Source organism: Oncorhynchus keta, unplaced genomic scaffold (genome assembly GCF_023373465.1).
Source record: "Oncorhynchus keta strain PuntledgeMale-10-30-2019 unplaced genomic scaffold, Oket_V2 Un_contig_2845_pilon_pilon, whole genome shotgun sequence".
NCBI classification, from domain to species: domain Eukaryota; kingdom Metazoa; phylum Chordata; class Actinopteri; order Salmoniformes; family Salmonidae; genus Oncorhynchus; species Oncorhynchus keta.
The window spans coordinates 47,501-66,433 of NW_026286049.1; the positions used below are offsets into that span (position 1 = coordinate 47,501).

At 45.5% G+C, this 18,933-nt stretch overlaps 1 protein-coding gene across 1 annotated transcript in view; it reads right to left on the minus strand.

Annotated features, from left to right (window-relative positions):
• LOC127923119 (rhophilin-2-like) overlaps positions 1 to 18,133 on the minus strand; it is a gene marked incomplete at its 3' end in the record, with an annotated part of 64,481 nt that extends 46,348 nt beyond the window's left edge. The window contains exon 1 of the mRNA XM_052507026.1: positions 17,799 to 18,133. Coding sequence (XP_052362986.1) covers positions 17,799 to 17,864 — 66 coding nt within the window. The remainder of the gene's footprint in view (positions 1 to 17,798) is intronic.
• Between the last annotated feature and the right edge of the window lie 800 nt (positions 18,134 to 18,933).

An 18,933-nucleotide genomic window follows, 5' to 3' on the forward strand; every position in this document is an offset into this window, starting at 1 on the left:
ACTGGCACCCTATTCCCTACACAGTGCACCCAATTCCCTACACAGTGCACCACTGGCACCCTATTCCCTACACAGTGCACCACTGGCACCCTATTCCCTACACAGTGCACCACTGGCACCCTATTCCCTACACAGTGCACCACTGGCACCCTATTCCCTACACAGTGCACCACTGGCACCCTATTCCCTACACAGTGCACCCTATTCCCTACACAGTGCACCCTATTCCCTACACAGTGCACCCTATTCCCTACACAGTGCACCACTGGCACCCTATTCCTTACACAGTGCACCACTGGCACCCTATTCCCTACACAGTGCACCACTGGCACCCTATTCCCTACACAGTGCACCCTATTCCCTACACAGTGCACTACTTCCCTGTGGGTTCCGTTGCTGAAAATGGTTCAGTCAAAGAGGTTCAGGAACTACCAGCTCTGATCCACAGCCAGAGAGAGAGATTACCACATTCCTCCAGCAAGCATCAAAGCTCTCGGAGGGAAAACCTAAACCTGAGTCACCTGACCAGGTGGACTCGCTGCCCTTCCTCCTCCTCTTGACTAAAGGAGGGACATGTGATCTGCCTCTTGACTAAAGGACACAGAGGGACATGTCATCTGTCTGTCTCAAAGGAAGTGACAAAATGTCAGGGAACAGTTCCCACAACCACCCGGGGCAGTTCCCACAACCACCCGGGGCAGTTCCCACAACCACCCGGGGCAGTTCCCACAACCACCCGGGGCAGTTCCCACAACCACCCAGGGCAGTTCCCACAACCACCCAGGGCAGTTCCCACAACCACCCAGGGCAGTTCCCACAACCACCCAGGGCAGTCTTTCTCAACCCCAGGCTAGTCCCAAATAGGGAGTAACACGGGTAACTAGGAATACTTCACATCTCCAGAAGAAAATGTAATGGAAGACAAGACCAATAGGTTGTTAAAATGACATCATTTATTAACATATTCCCCCAATAGGTTGTTAATGGAAGCCTTTACTAGCATATTTACTACACACAATAGGTTGTTAATGGAAGCCTTTAGCCTAGCATATTTACTACACAATAGGTTGTTAATGGAAGCCTTTAGCTAGCATATTTACTACACACAATAGGTTGTTAATGGAAGCCTTTAGCCTAGCATATTTACTACACACAATAGGTTGTTAATGGAAGCCTTTAGCCTAGCATATTTACTACACACAATAGGTTGTTAATGGAAGCCTTTAGCCTAGCATATTTACTACACACAATAGGTTGTTAATGGAAGCCTTTAGCCTAGCATATTTACTACACACAATAGGTTGTTAATGGAAGCCTTTAGCCTAGCATATTTACTACACACAATAGGTTGTTATTTATGTTGTTAATGGAAGCCTTTAGCCTAGCATATTTACTACACACAATAGGTTGTTTAAGCCTTTAGCCTAGCATATTTAGCCTACACACAATAGGTTGTTAATTAGCCTAGCATATTTACTACACACAATAGGTTGTTAATGGAAGCCTTTAGCATATTTACTACACACAATAGGTTGTTAATAGCCTTTAGCCTAGCATATTTAATACACACAATAGGTTGTTAATGGAAGCCTTTTAGCATATTTACTACACACAATAGGTTTGTTAATGTTGTTAAGCATTTAGCCTAGCATATTTACTACACACAATAGGTTGTTAATGGAAGCCTTTAGCATATTTACTACACAATAGGTTGTTTGGAAGCCTAGCATATTTACTACACACAATAGGTTAATGGAAGCATTTAGCCTAGCATATTTACTACACACAATAGGTTGTTAATGGAAGGCTTTAGCCTAGCATATTTACTACACACAATAGGTTAATGGAAGCCTTTAGCCTAGCATATTTACTACACACAATAGGTTGTTAATGGAAGCCTTTAGCCTAGCATATTTACTACACACAATAGGTTGTTAATGGAAGCATTTAGCCTAGCATATTTACTACACACAATAGGTTGTTAATGGAAGCCTTTAGCCTAGCATATTTACTACACAATAGGTCAATGGAAGCCTTTAGCATATTTACTACACACAATAGGTTTAGCCTAGCATATTTACTACACACAATAGGTTGTTAATGGAAGCCTTTAGCCTAGCATATTTACTACACAATAGGTCAATGGAAGCCTTTAGCATATTTACTACACACAATAGGTTGTTAATGGAAGCCTTTAGCATATTTACTTCACACAAAGTCACCATTAATCCAAAACACACATAATTGACACTGGTGGACTGAACAAATGCATTGAATAAAGCCTACAGGAAACCCCACCAGTTTAACCTATAAAATAACGTCTCTCTTTGAGATGTCATTGTGACTCTTCATAAAGTCCCATATCTGATTGGCCCAACGGACAGTCCACTACGTTAGGCATCTCTGTCACAGACAACATTCTGTCTTCTACGGTCCTAGAGCCTATAGGCTATGATCCAATCCCAATCCCACTGAAACCACCAAATCCTGACTCCTGTCTCGCGTAAAAAATTCCTACATTTATTCTGTAAACCATAGGCTGCATTATGAAAGCATGTCTAGCCTACGCATGTCAAAATACCTCTAGAATATCCCCGCCCCCCCCGGTCGGCTTTATAAAATCCTCAAGTCCATTTAGCAAAAATATTTGGGTCATTCATTGAAGGAGGTTATCAAGCTCATTTGACTTTAGTTTTGACTGCCGTTACACAAGCGTGGTATGATTCGACAAGGATATAGTCAGAGTGTAGCCAAGTCAACAAGGCTATAGTCAGAGTGTAGCCAAGTCAACAAGGCTATAGTCAGAGTGTAGCCAAGTCGACAAGGCTATAGTCAGAGTGCAGCCAAGTCAACAAGGCTATAGTCAGAGTGTAGCCAAGTCAACAAGGCTATAGTCAGAGTGCAGCCAAGTCAACAAGGCTATAGTCAGAGTGTAGCCAAGTCAACAAGGCTATAGTCAGAGTGCAGCCAAGTCAACAAGGCTATAGTCAGAGTGTAGCCAAGTCAACAAGGCTATAGTCAGAGTGTAGCCAAGTCAACAAGGCTATAGTCAGAGTGTAGCCAAGTCAACAAGGCTATAGTCAGAGTGTAGCCAAGTCAACAAGGCTATAGTCAGAGTGCCAAGCCAAGTCAAGCCAAGTCAACAAGGCTATAGTCAGAGTGTAGCCAAGTCAACAAGGCTATAGTCAGAGTGTAGCCAAGTCAACAAGGCTATAGTCAGAGTGTAGCCAAGTCAACAAGGCTATAGTCAGAGTGTAGCCAAGTCAACAAGGCTATAGTCATAGCCAAGTCAACAAGGTGTATGCAGCCAAGTCCAATTTGTAGCCAAGTCAACAAGGCTATAGTCAGAGTGCAGCCAATAAGGAGCGTCTGTCAGAGTGTAGCCTAAAGACTTAAATCAACAAGGATATAGTCAGAGTGTAGCCAAGTCAACAAGGCTATAGTCAGAGTGTAGCCAAGTCAACAAGGCTATAGTCAGAGTGTAGCCAAGTCAACAAGGCTATAGTCAGAGTGCAGCCAAGTCAACAAGGCTATAGTCAGAGTGTAGCCAAGTCAACAAGGCTATAGTCAGAGTGTAGCCAAGTCAACAAGGCTATAGTCAGAGTGTAGCCAAGTCAACAAGGCTATAGTCAGAGTGCAGCCAAGTCAACAAGGCTATAGTCAGAGTGTAGCCAAGTCAACAAGGCTATAGTCATAAGGTGTATGCACCAATTTGTAAGTCGCTCTGGATAAGAGCGTCTGCTAAATGACTTAAATGTAAATGTAAATGTCAGAGTGTAGCCAAGTCAACAAGGCTATAGTCAGAGTGTAGCCAAGTCAACAAGGCTATAGTCAGAGTGCAGCCAAGTCAACAAGGCTATAGTCAGAGTGTAGCCAAGTCAACAAGGCTATAGTCAGAGTGTAGCCAAGTCAACAAGGCTATAGTCAGAGTGCAGCCAAGTCAACAAGGCTATAGTCAGAGTGTAGCCAAGTCAACAAGGCTATAGTCAGAGTGTAGCCAAGTCAACAAGGCTATAGTCAGAGTGTAGCCAAGTCAACAAGTCAACAAGGGCTAGCCAATACAAGTCAGAGTGTAGCCAAGTCGACAAGGCTATAGTCAGAGTGTAGCCAAGTCGACAAGGCTATAGTCAGAGTGCAGCCAAGTCAACAAGGCTATAGTCAGAGTGTAGCCAAGTCAACAAGGCTATAGTCAGTATTTCCCCAGAAATCTCTTCATCAACATTTCCCCAGAAATCTCTTCATCAACATTTCCCCAGAAATCTCTTCATCAACATTTCCCCAGAAATCTCTTCATCAACATTTCCCCAGAAATCTCTTCATCAATATGAATTATAAACCGGTAGTGAAACTAGGTAGATTTTTGGGGAATAATATGAATCCCAAGGAATGTCTTCCTGATTGGTCCTTTAGATACTGCAGCCGGCTGAAATCCATTTAGTCAGGTGTCAATCTGAATCTCAGGTGTCAATCTGAATCTCAGGTGTCAATCTGAATCTCAGGTGTCAATCTGAATCTCAGGTGTCAATCTGAATCTTAAGTCACAGTAGAGAAACAACGTCTTCAGGGGTCGTATTTCCCCAGAAATCTCTTCATCAACATTTCTCCCAGATCTCTTTCAATCCCCAGAAATCTCTCATCAGTAGAACAGAAACTCCTATTAGGAATGTCCAGAACAGACTTTCCCAGAAATCTCCTATTCCCAGTCTATTTCCCAGAACAGACTCCTATTAGTCCCAGAACAGACTCTATTAGTCCCAGAACAGACTCCTGATTAGTCCCAGAACAGAATCCATTTAGTCCAATCTGAATCTCAGGTGTCAATCTGAATCTCAGGTGTCAATCTGAATCTCAGGTGTCAATCTGAATCTCAGGTGTCAATCTGAATCTCAGGTGTCAATCTGAATCTCAGGTGTCAATCTGAATCTTAAGTCACAGTAGAGAAACAACGTACTGTAGGGGTCGATTTATGTCCCGAACCTCCCAGAGGTTCAATGGAGAGCCTCTCATAGAACAGACTCCTATTAGTCCCAGAACAGACTCCTATTAGTCCCAGAACAGACTCCTATTAGTCCCAGAACAGACTCCTATTAGTCCCAGAACAGACTCCTATTAGTCCCAGAACAGACTCCTATTAGTCCCAGAACAGACTCCTATTAGTCCCAGAACAGACTCCTATTAGTCCCAGAACAGACTCCTATTAGTCCCAGAACAGACTCCTATTAGTCCCAGAACAGACTCCTATTAGTCCCAGAACAGACTCCTATTAGTCCCAGAACAGACTCCTATTAGTCCCAGAACAGACTCCTATTAGTCCCAGAACAGACTCCTATTAGTCCCAGAACAGACTCCTATTAGTCCCAGGACAGACTCCTATTAGTGATTTAACAGAAAATTAGTCCCAGAACAGACTCCTATTAGTCCCAGAACAGACTCCTATTAGTCCACAGAATTAGTCCCAGAAGAGACTCCTATTAGTGCCAGAAAACAGGCCCAGAACAGAGTCCTATTAAAAACTGTCCAGGACTGGGAACAAGTACTCACAAAGCATTCCAGAATAGGAGTGCTGATGTAAACCAGCCTCCCCCGCTATAATTCATTAGTATTTAACAGACTAAACTGATCCTAGATCAGCACAACTACATTGAGAGGCTCTTTATGAAAACAGGCCCAGAACAGACTAAACTGATCCTAGATCAGCACAACTACATTGAGAGGCTCTTTATGAAAACAGGCCCAGAACAGACTAAACTGATCCTAGATCAGCACAACTACATTGAGAGGCTCTTTATGAAAACAGGCCCAGAACAGACTAAACTGATCCTAGATCAGCACAACTACATTGAGAGGCTCTTTATGAAAACAGGCCCAGAACAGACTAAACTGATCCTAGATCAGCACAACTACATTGAGAGGCTCTTTATGAAAACAGGCCCAGAACAGACTAAACTGATCCTAGATCAGCACAACGACATTGAGAGGCTCTTTATGAAAACAGACTAAACTGATCCTAGATCAGCACAACGACATTGAGAGGCTCTTTATGAAAACAGACTAAACTGATCCTAGATCAGCACAACTACATTGAGAGGCTCTTTATGAAAACAGGCCCAGAACAGAGTCCTATTAGAGTGTTCATTAGTAACGGAGATCAGCCTGGGACAAAGACTCTCAGTCCCTCTCAGCTTCGGTCTGGACCAACAGACTGGGGACTGTGTCTGCTGGCCACTAAACAAGCTCCCAATAACAAGCCCCAAGTTATATTCTGCAGCCCAAATGGCACCCGACATAGTGCACTACTTTGACCAAGGCCCTATGGGCCCGGAGAACAGGTGGGGGGGTGGGGGGGTCCAATTGCGACGCCGACATAGTAAATCAGGGAACAGTGGAGTTCGCTGCCTCTCTCGTCTTTGGACAGACGACTGAAGAGACCCTCTCCATTGAACAGCGTGAAGGAGGAGTGTTGTGTAACGTTAAGCATAGAGAACAACATGAATGTCGTAGAGCCGCGGTTTCATCACGGTAAACATCTCTAGACGTTATACAAACTGTCTAATTGGACAGGAGGAGAGAAATAAAAGGTCAGAGTTCACCCTCACGGTTTAATTTTCCCTGCAGCAGCACAATATAATGAGGTTTGGCTACAAACACGGTTAAAGCCTAATTAAAGGGAAGGAGCTAGAGTCTTTCTTAAAGGGATGATTGAATGTTATTTTGCAGTAGAAACACGGGGGCTTTTTACTGTGTTTCCTCTGACAGACTGCAGAGGTTGTACCAAATGGAGCCCTATTCCCTATATAGTACACTACTATAGACCAGAGCCCTATGGCACCCTATTCCCTATATAGTGGCACTACTATAGACCAGAGCCCTATTCCCTATATAGTGGTACTACTATAGACCAGAGCCCTATTCCCTATATAGTGGTACTACTATAGACCAGAGCCCTATTCCCTATATAGTGGTACTACTATAGACCAGAGCCCTATTCCCTATATAGTGGTACTACTATAGACCAGAGCCCTATTCCCTATATAGTGGTACTACTATAGACCAGAGCCCTATTCCCTATATAGTGGTACTACTATAGACCAGAGCCCTATTCCCTATATGGTGGTACTACTATAGACCAGAGCCCTATTCCCTATATGGTGGTACTACTATAGACCAGAGCCCTATTCCCTATATAGTGGTACTACTATAGACCAGAGCCCTATTCCCTATATAGTGGTACTACTATAGACCAGAGCCCTATTCCCTATATGGTGGTACTACTATAGACCAGAGCCCTATTCCCTATATAGTGGTACTACTATAGACCAGAGCCCTATTCCCTATATGGTGGTACTACTATAGACCAGAGCCCTATTCCCTATATAGTGGTACTACTATAGACCAGAGCCCTATTCCCTATATAGTGGTACTACTATAGACCAGAGCCCTATTCCCTATATAGTGGTACTACTATAGACCAGAGCCCTATTCCCTATATAGTGGTACTACTATAGACCAGAGCCCTATTCCCTATATAGTGGTACTACTATAGACCAGAGCCCTATTCCCTATATAGTGGTACTACTATAGACCAGAGCCCTATTCCCTATATGGTGGTACTACTATAGACCAGAGCCCTATTCCCTATATAGTGGTACTACTATAGACCAGAGCCCTATTCCCTATATAGTGGTACTACTATAGACCAGAGCCCTATTCCCTATATAGTGGTACTACTATAGACCAGAGCCCTATTCCCTATATAGTGGTACTACTATAGACCAGAGCCCTATTCCCTATATAGTGGTACTACTATAGACCAGAGCCCTATTCCCTATATAGTGGTACGACTATAGACCAGAGCCCTATTCCCTATATAGTGGTACTACTATAGACCAGGGCCCTATTCCCTATATAGTGGTACTACTATAGACCAGAGCCCTATTCCCTATATAGTGGTACTACTATAGACCAGAGCCCTATTCCCTATATAGTACACTACTATAGACCAGAGCCCTAATCCCTATATAGTGGTACTACTATAGACCAGAGCCCTATTCCCTATATAGTGCACTACTTTAGACCAGAGCCCTATTCCCTATATAGTGCACTACTTTAGACCAGAGCCCTATTCCCTATATAGTGCACTACTTTAGACCAGGGCTTTGTCGGGAATAGGGTCACATCCCCAGCCTCTTTCTCTGGGACCGAGCACATGTTGTCAATTAGTCTGAGTGGTTTGGGACTGGGCCTTGAGCTGATTCTACGTCAATGGTATCCGGCTGCTGTTGCACTGGGGGACAAACGTCCCTAATGCCTGGGGGGGACGACAAACGTCCCTAATGCCTGGGGGGACAAACGTCCATAATGCCTGGGGGACGACAAACGTCCCTAATGCCTGGGGACGACGACAAACCTCCCTAACGCCTGGGGAGGGGGACGTCCCTAACGCCTGGGGGTGGGACGACAAACATCCCTAATGCCTGGGGAGGGGGACGACAAACGTCCCTAATGCCTGGGGGGGACGACAAACGTCCCTAATGCCTGGGGGGGGGACAAACGTCCCTAATGCCTGGGGGACGACAAACGTCCCTAACGACCTGCTCAGGGAAACAGCAGAGGTTTGGGAACCCGGCCTGAAACCACGTTACCATGGCATCTCACAGGATTATCAGCAGACCAGGAGTTGAGCAGCGAGGCTGTGGAGCATTTGTTAGAGCAGCATTAAAAAAAAAATCACTGAGCTCATTCTCACCAGGCAGAGAAGACCGAGAGAGCGCGAGAGACGGAGAGACGGAGATACAGAGAGGGAGATACAGAGAGGGAGATACAGAGAGGGAGATACAGAGAGAGAGAGACAGAGAGGGAGATACAGAGAGGGAGATACAGAGAGGGAGATACAGAGAGGGAGATACAGAGAGGGAGATACAGAGAGGGAGATACAGAGAGGGAGATACAGAGAGAGAGAGACAGAGAGGGAGAGACAGAGAGGGAGATACAGAGAGGGAGATACAGAGAGGGAGATACAGAGAGGGAGATACAGAGAGGGAGATACAGAGAGAGAGATACAGAGAGAGAGAGACAGAGAGGGAGACATGTTGTCTGAACCAAATCACCAGGACTCCTGTAGGTCTTATTGCCCTGTGGTTTCCTGAATGTGCAAACCTCTTCAGACAGAGACCGAGCTTTGGCTCAATCCCTCCTGCTTACAGGAGTTGGAAAGGTTGCTGTGGTGAAGACACTATGGAAAAACTCAAATCACTGTTCCATGAAATATACTGTTGCGTTCTACAAGAGAGAGAGAGAGAGAGAGAGAGAGAGAGAACCTGGAGAAGAGTCCCCTAAGCAAGCTGGTCCTGGGGCTCTGTTCACAAACACACCCCACAGAGCCCCAGGACAGAAACACAATTAAACCCAACCAAATCATGAGAAAACAAAAAGATAATTACTTGACACATTAGAAAGAATTACCAAAAAAAACAGAGCAAACTAGAATGCTATTTGGCCCTAAACAGAGAGTACACAGCGGCAGAATACCTGACCACTGTGACTGACCCAAAATTAAGGAAAGCTTTGACTATGTACAGACTCAGTGAGCATAGCCTTGCTATTGAGAAAGGCCGCCGTAGGCAGACATGGCTCTCAAGAGAAGACAGGCTATGTGCTCACTGCCCACAAAATGAGGTGGAAACTGAGCTGCACTTCCTAACCTCCTGCCCAATGTATGACCATATTAGAGAGACATATTTCCCTCAGATTACAGATCCACAAATCCAAGTTTGAAAAACTCCCATATCTACTGGGTGAAATATCACAGTGTGCCATCACAGCAGCAAGATTTGAGCGAGAGAGCGAGATCTAACTCCCCCCTCTCCCTTGATCATCAGACTCATAAACAGAGCATTAATAGACAGAGGAAATCTGCTACAAAGCCTAAGGCCAGACTCTCTTCACAGGGAGATCAGGGCAGCTTGACTACAACAAAGACCCTTTTCAACACCTAACCCTTTTCAACACCTAACCCCCAAATCATTTTCATCTCCGCACTAACTACAGGTTGACTAAGAAAAACAAGCCTCTGCCCGAAGGGAGGAGGAGGAGGACATGGAGGACAGATACACAAATATGTGACTCCACAGGTTCAGCCTGTGAGAACGGTGACAGCCTGAGTCAACATGTTACGGTGGAGTCACATGACACCCTATGGACCCTGGTCAAAAGTAGTGTTCAGTCTTACATAGGGAATAGGGTGCTACTTGGGACATAACCCATTACTCCACGACAGGCGAGGGAATTATCTTCCTCCATAGTTAAAGGTTACGGGACCTTTGTAAATATCTTACGACCGTGACCTTTGGACTCCAGAGTGGCGCAGCGGTCTAAGGCACTGGGCGTCACTACAGTCCCTGGTTCGAATCCAGGCTGTATCACATCCGGACGTGATTGCGAGTTCCGTAGAGGCGTGGCGAACAATCGGCCCGGCCTCGTCCGGGGTTTGGCCGGGGTTTGGCCGGGGTTTGGCCGGGGTTTGGCCGGGGGTAGGCCATCATTGTAAATAACAATTTGTTCTTAAACTGACTTGCCCAGTTAAATAAAAGGTTTTCAACAAACAAATGAATGAGAAAGAGACACCAGAAAACCAACTAGGCTCTACCCTGGGCTCCTGTACAGAGTCTTTATGGTGATCTATTGACTAGGCTCTACCCTGGGCTCCTGTACAGATGGTCTTCATGGTGATCTATTTACTAGGCTCTACCCTGGGCTCCTGTACAGATGGTCTTCATGGTGATCTATTTACTAGGCTCTACCCTGGGCTCCTGTGGATCTATTATGATCTATTTAAGGCTCTACCCTGGGCTCCTGTACAGATGGTCTGTATGGTGATCATTGACTAGGCTCTACCCTGGGCTCCTGTACAGAGTCTTTATGGTGATCTATTTACTAGGCTCTACCCTGGGCTCCTGTACAGATGGTCTTTATGGTGATCTATTTACTAGGCTCTACCCTGGGCTCCTGTACAGAGTCTTTATGGTGATCTATTTACTAGGCTCTACCCTGGGCTCCTGTACAGATGGTCTTCATGGTGATCTATTTACTAGGCTCTACCCTGGGCACCTGTACAGATGGTCTTTATGGTGATCTATTTACTAGGCTCTACCCTGGGCTCCTGTACAGAGTCTTTATGGTGATCTATTTACTAGGCTCTACCCTGGGCTCCTGTACAGATGGTCTTTATGGTGATCTTTTACCAGGCTAAAACCCTGGGCTCAACAAACAGAGTCTTTATGGTGATCTATTTACTAGGCTCTACCCTGGGCTCCTGTACAGATGGTCTTTATGGTGATCTAACTAGGCTCTACCCTGGGCTCCTGTACAGATGGTCTTTATGGTGATCTATTTACTAGGCTCTACCCTGGGCTCCTGTACAGAGTCTTTATGGTGATCTATTTACTAGGCTCTACCCTGGGCTCCTGTACAGATGGTCTTCATGGTGATCTATTTACTAGGCTCTACCCTGGGCACCTGTACAGATGGTCTTTATGGTGATCTATTTACTAGGCTCTACCCTGGGCTCCTGTACAGATGGTCTTTATGGTGATCTATTTACTAGGCTCTACCCTGGGCTCCTGTACAGAGTCTTTATGGTGATCTATTTACTAGGCTCTACCCTGGGCTCCTGTACAGATGGTCTGTATGGTGATCTATTGACTAGGCTCTACCCTGGGCTCCTGTACAGAGTCTTTATGGTGATCTATTTACTAGGCTCTACCCTGGGCTCCTGTACAGATGGTCTTTATGGTGATCTATTTACTAGGCTCTACCCTGGGCTCCTGTACAGAGTCTTTATGGTGATCTATTTACTAGGCTCTACCCTGGGCTCCTGTGGATCTATTATACAATTGAAGAGTCAACCATTTGAACGACATCCTGTTTCTCCAGAAACTAAACCCCTTTCTCCAGAAACTAAACCCCTTTCTCCAGAAACTAAACCCCCTTTCTCCAGAAACTAAACCCCCTTTCTCCAGAAACTAAACCCCTTTCTCCAGAAACTAAACCCCTTTCTCCAGAAACTAAACCCCTTTCTCCAGAAACTAAACCCCTTTCTCCAGAAACTAAACCCCTTTCTCCAGAAACTAAACCCCTTTCTCCAGAAACTAAACCCCTTTCTACAGAAACTAAACCCCTTTCTACAAAAACTCCCAGGAATCCCAGATTCAAACCAGGAGAAACTACGTGTAACATGTACCATTCGACCAGGGCCCCATAGGGAATAGTGTACCATTCGACCAGGGCCCATAGGGAATAGTGTACCATTCGACCAGGGCCCATAGGGAATAGTGTACCATTCGACCAGGGCCCCATAGGGAATAGTGTACCATTCGACCAGGGCCCCATAGGGAATAGTGTACCATTCGACCAGGGCCCCATAGGGAATAGTGTACCATTCAACCAGGGCCCCATAGGGAATAGTGTACCATTCGACCAGGGCCCATAGGGAATAGTGTACCATTCGACCAGGGCCCATAGGGAATAGTGTACCATTTGACCAGGGCCCCATAGGGAATAGTGTACCATTCGACCAGGGCCCCATAGGGAATAGTGTACCATTCGACCAGGGCCCCATAGGGAATAGTGTACCATTTGACCAGGGCCCCATAGGGAATAGTGTACCATTTGACCAGGGCCCCATAGGGAATAGTGTACCATTTGACCAGGGCCCCATAGGGAATAGTGTACCACCAGGACCAGGGCCCCATAGGGAATAGGGTACCATTTGGGACACAGCCTAGGTCTAATGTAAAAGGAATGTTATGGGGGCAACGACCGATGCCTGGCTGAGATTCATCATCCATGTCTCTGTCAGCTAGAAGACACCGACCCTACCAGGACAACAACCTCAATGCAGGGATGGGACATGTCCTCCATGTCTCTGTCAGCTAGAAGACACCGACCCTACCAGGACAACAACCTCAATGCAGGGATGGGACATGTCCTCCATGTCTCTGTCAGCTAGAAGACACCGACCCTACCAGGACAACACCCTCAATGCAGGGATGGGACATGTCCTCCATGTCTCTGTCAGCTAGAAGACACCGACCCTACCAGGACAACACCCTCAATGCAGGGATGGGACATGTCCTCCATGTCTCTGTCAGCTAGAAGACACCGACCCTACCAGGACAACAACCTCAATGCAGGGATGGGACATGTCCTCCATGTCTCTGTCAGCTAGAAGACACCGACCCTACCAGGACAACACCCTCAATGCAGGGATGGGACATGTCCTCCATGTCTCTGTCAGCTAGAAGACACCGACCCTACCAGGACAACACCCTCAATGCAGGGATGGGACATGTCCTCCATGTCTCTGTCAGCTAGAAGACACCGACCCTACCAGACAACACCCTCAATGCAGGGATGGGACATGTCCTGCATATGTCTGTCAGCTAGAAGACACCGACCCTACTGGGACAACAACCTCAATGCAGGGATGGGACATGTCCTCCATGTCTCTGTCAGCTAGAAGACACCGACCCCACCAGGACAACAACCTCAATGCAGGGATGGGACATGTCCTCCATGTCTCTGTCAGCTAGAAGACACCGACCCTAGGCTACCTTCATAACGGCTGCTGTCGTTAGGCTACCTTCTGCTAGGCTAACTTCATAACGGCTGCTGTCGTTACTGCTAGCTAGCACGACGACGAAAAGTGCAGTTATCGGGGAAAACCAGCAGTATTTCAATCTTCTCGATGGAGCAGCGTGGAACCTGTGGATGAAGATCCAGTTTGGGACAGATCCCATCTCTGCATTGAGATACGTTGTCTCACCCACATCTCACCCACATCTTCATCCCACCCACATCCCACCCGCATCTCACTAGGCATCCCACCCTTCATCCCACCCGCATCCCACCCGCATCCCACCCACATCCCACCCACATCCCACCCACATCTCACCCACATCCCACCCACATCCCACCCGCATCCCACCTTCATCCCACCGGCATCCCACCTGCATCCCACCCGCATCCCACCCGCATCTCACCCACATCCCACCCACATCCCACCCACATCTCACCCACATCCCACCCACATCCCACCCGCATCCCACCTACCATCCCACCCGCATCCCACCCGCATCCCACCCGCATCCCACCCGCATCTCACCCACATCCCACCCACATCTCACCCACATCCCACCCACATCTCACCAGCATCTCACCCGCATCTCACGATGCATCCCACCCGCATCCCACCCGCATCCCACCAGCATCCCACCCGCATCCCACCCGCATCTCACCCACATCCCACCCACATCTCACCCACATCCCACCCACATCTCACCCACATCTCACCCGCATCTCACCCGCATCCCACCCCATCCCACCCGCATCTCACCCACATCTCACCCGCATCTCACCCGCATCCCACCCACATCTCACCCACATCTCACCCACATCCCACCCACATCTCACCCACATCCCACCCACATCTCATCAACATCTCACCCACATCTCACCCACATCCCACCCACATCCCACCCACATCTCTCACCCACATCTCACCCACATCCCACATCTCACCCACATCCCACCCACATCCCACCCACATCTCACCCACATCTCACCCACATCTCACCCACATCTCACCCACATCTCACCCACATCCCACCCACATCTCACCCACATCCCACCCACATCTCACCCACATCTCACCCACATCTCACCCACATCTCACCCACATCCCACCCACATCCCACCCACATCTCACCCACATCTCTCGCCGAGCTCACAGTGTGTTAATGGGAACATCCGACTCCTGAGCAGCTCAGTGTAAACAAGCGTAACGGCAGGGTTTGGTATCTTCTAGCAGACTGCCAAGCTATCTCTCTAAACCTCGCCAGCTTGGTATCCAGGGGGATGTTCCTCAGAAAGACAAACACACACCACAGACAGGAGCACAAACACACACCACAGACACACAGACAGGAGCACCAAACACACACTACAGGCAGGAAGGAGCACACACACCTCAATAGATAAAAGCATTCCATAAATACCTGATCATCTATTCACAGTAGGCTGTAAGATATAGGTCCATTAGGCTGGCCACTATCACACACACACACACACACACACACACACACACACACACACACACACACCCAATACTCCCTAATAGTTTATTTCTTGTTAGCAAAATAATGGTAGCAATAGGATATAAGGTTTATGTTCTTTCACCCTGGCCCCGTCTTTAAATGGATCAGTTGCTCATCCACAGATTGAGATATTTTGGCTCAAACACATTAAGGAAATAAATTCCACAAAGGAACTTTTAACACGGCGCACCTGTGAACTGAAATGCAGCATTCCAGGTGACTACCTCATGAATCTGGTTGAGAGAATGCCAAGATTGTGCAAAGCTGTCATCAAGGCGGCAGGGTAGCCTAGTGGTTAGAGCGTTGGACTAGTAACCGGAAGGTTACAAGTTCAAACCCCAGCTGACAAGGTACAAATCTGTCGTTCTGCCTCTGAACAGGCAGTTAACCCACTGTTCCCAGGCCGTCATTGAAAATAAGAATATGTTCTTAACTGACTTTGCCTGGTTAAATAAAATACAAAAAGGCAAACGAGAATTTGAAGAATCTCAAATATAAAATATATTTTGATTACTACACCTTTTTGATCACCAACATGATTCCATATGTGTTATTTCATAGTGTTGATGTATTCACTATTATTCTATAAAGGTAGAAAATTAGTCAACATAAAGAAAGATCAGGTCAAAGATTTTTGCATCTCTACAATGTTTTAATGTCAATTCTTGTATCTCACCACATTAGTTATTAACATAATGATTTAGCAATCAGTTGTGTTGTGACAAGGGTGGTATACAATAGAGAGCCCTATTTGGTAAAAGACCAAGTCCATAATATGGCCAGAACAGCTTAAATAAGCATGAAGAGAAACAACAGTCCATCATCACTTTAAGACATGAAGGTCAGTCCATCATTACTTTAAGACATGAAGGTCAGTCAATACAACAGTCCATCATTACTTTAAGACATGAAGGTCAGTCCATCATTACTTTAAGACATGAAGGTCAGTCCATCATTACTTTAAGACATGAAGGTCAGTCAATACATCATCATTACTTTAAGACATGAAGGTCAGTCCATCATTACTTTAAGACATGAAGGTCAGTCCATCATTACTTTAAGACATGAAGGTCAGTCCATCATTACTTTAAGACATGAAGGTCAGTCAATACAACAGTCCATCATTACTTTAAGACATGAAGGTCAGTCCATCATTACTTTAAGACATGAAGGTCAGTCAATACAACAGTCCATCATTACTTTAAGACATGAAGGTCAGTCAATACAACAGTCCATCATTACTTTAAGACATGAAGGTCAGTCAATACAACAGTCCATCATTACTTTAAGACATGAAGGTCAGTCAATACAACAGTCCATCATTACTTTAAGACATGAAGGTCAGTCAATACAACAGTCCATCATTACTTTAAGACATGAAGGTCAGTCCATCATTACTTTAAGACATGAAGGTCAGTCAATACAACAGTCCATCATTACTTTAAGACATGAAGGTCAGTCAATACAACAGTCCATCATTACTTTAAGACATGAAGGTCAGTCAATACAACAGTCCATCATTACTTTAAGACATGAAGGTCAGTCAATACAACAGTCCATCATTACTTTAAGACATGAAGGTCAGTCAATACAACAGTCCATCATTACTTTAAGACATGAAGGTCAGTCCATCATTACTTTAAGACATGAAGGTCAGTCAATACAACAGTCCATCATTACTTTAAGACATGAAGGTCAGTCAATACGGAACATTTAAAGAACTTTTCAAGATTCTTCAAGTGCAGTCGCAAAAAATCATCAAGCACTGTGATGAAACTGGCTCTCATGAAGACCGCCACAGGAAAGAAAAACCCAGTATTACCTCTGCTGCTACGGAGGAGTTCATTACCAGCCTCATAAATGACAGCCCAAATAAATGTGGGGGGTGATGCATCAGATGACCTGGCCTCCACAATCACCCGACCTCAACCCAATTGAGATTGTTTGGGATGAGTTGGACCGCAGAGTGAAGGAAAAGCAGCCAACAAGTGCTCAGCATATGTGGGAACTCCTTCAAGACTGTTGGGAAAGCATTCCAGGTGAAGCTGGTTGAGATAATGCCAAGAGTGGGCAAAGCTGTCACCAAGGCAAAGGGTGGCTATTTGAAGAATCTCAAATATAACATATTTAGATTTGTTTAACACTTTTTTTTGTTACATGATTCCATATGTGTTATTTCATAGTTTTGACGTCATCACAATTATTTTATGTATAAAATAGAATAAAATAAAGAAAAGCCCTTCTAAAACGTTTGAACTGTAGTGTATATCACCAGAAGATCTTTGACAACCAACTGCCGTATGTTCCAATACGATAGCGACCACTGCCACACCTGCCAATCAGTCAAACCCATTAAAAACCGCAGATAGCGTTATCGTATTTAAAAAGAAAACAGGGTATAAACCACTAATCAAACAGGTAGTACGTCAGACATCAACACCGGTTGTTTTGATAGAGATGAAATACATGAGAAAATACATCCACTAGGCCGCTATTCATTTCAGTGAAAGCAGAAACACTGCGTTTGTAACAGACAGAGTCCATTCATAAGTGAACGGTTTGTAACACATTAATCGTTATGAACGTCCCCTGCGTAACCGCGCTATCATCTTTATCATAAAAAAAAAAAAACTTAAAATCACTCACCTTTTTAAAATATCCATTCTGACCCGCTCGGTCCTTGATTCCGTTGGTAAGTATTGTATCCGTCATTCTGAACTTTTAAGACGCAGCCAAAAAGCTTCGAAGGAAAACGGGAATATCGTTGTGAGCCTGTTATTCAACAGGTGCGCTTTCCCCAGCTATTACAATCAGTCACTGGTTCGGTCTCTCGTCTATTCGTTATGTGACATCACTCTACCAGACAAGTCGCTATTCTCCGCGCAGCTAAACTAGAAACCCCACCCCGAGAGTGTGACGGCAGCGGATCGCAGCGCAAACAAAACGGTAAAGTTATCAGTATCTTTAGTTGCAGTGTGTTGCTTTTGTAGGTAGGCGAGGCTCCAATCGCTCCTCTTGAGTATTTGCATAAGAGGCGTAGCCCTCTGCCCAGGAGCCTGCTTCATGGTTGTACGTGGAAGGATCCTTTGTCTTTAGAGAATGTTTTATGATACAGAAGTATGCAAGAAAACACATTCCACATGTTTGGCTTAGCCTACTTTTCTTTTATGACTTTTCTTCTTGTTTCTCTCACCTACATAGAGAACAGCAACTTATAGCTGCAAGCAGCAATGAACGGGGTCCACAGGATGACAAAGATCAGAGTGGATTTACAGTGGTTTGAATACCAAACCTAACATGCTTCCTCATGGTAATGTTTTTGATGACTTTAAAAGGCTTCAAGCTGATAGGCTATTGTGAAGTGGATTTACAAAGGATTTAAAAGGGTGCAATATGCAATAATCGCTCCTCCATTTCCTGGTTGCTAAAATTTGAATAGTTATTTCAGTTTATGTGACAAAACAAGCACTCAGAGTGTAGTCCTAATGAGAGCATGTCTATTCTGGGCTGTGTTTTTAACAGTGTAACACTGAGGTCAGGCTCAGTCTTGAAACTGTTTCTGTACTTGTTGTTGTTTAAGTTTGTCAGAGTTGAGGAACCCCGACTCACATAGGTATGTGATGCCAAACTGGACCAGAACATCTACTGCTTTCTCAGTCAGGCAGGAGACCACTTCCTGTTGTAGATGAACAGCCCAGAACCGGTTCTCAGTCAGGCAGGAGACCACTTCCTGTTGTAGATGAACAGCCCAGAACCGGTACTCAGTCAGGCAGGAGACCAC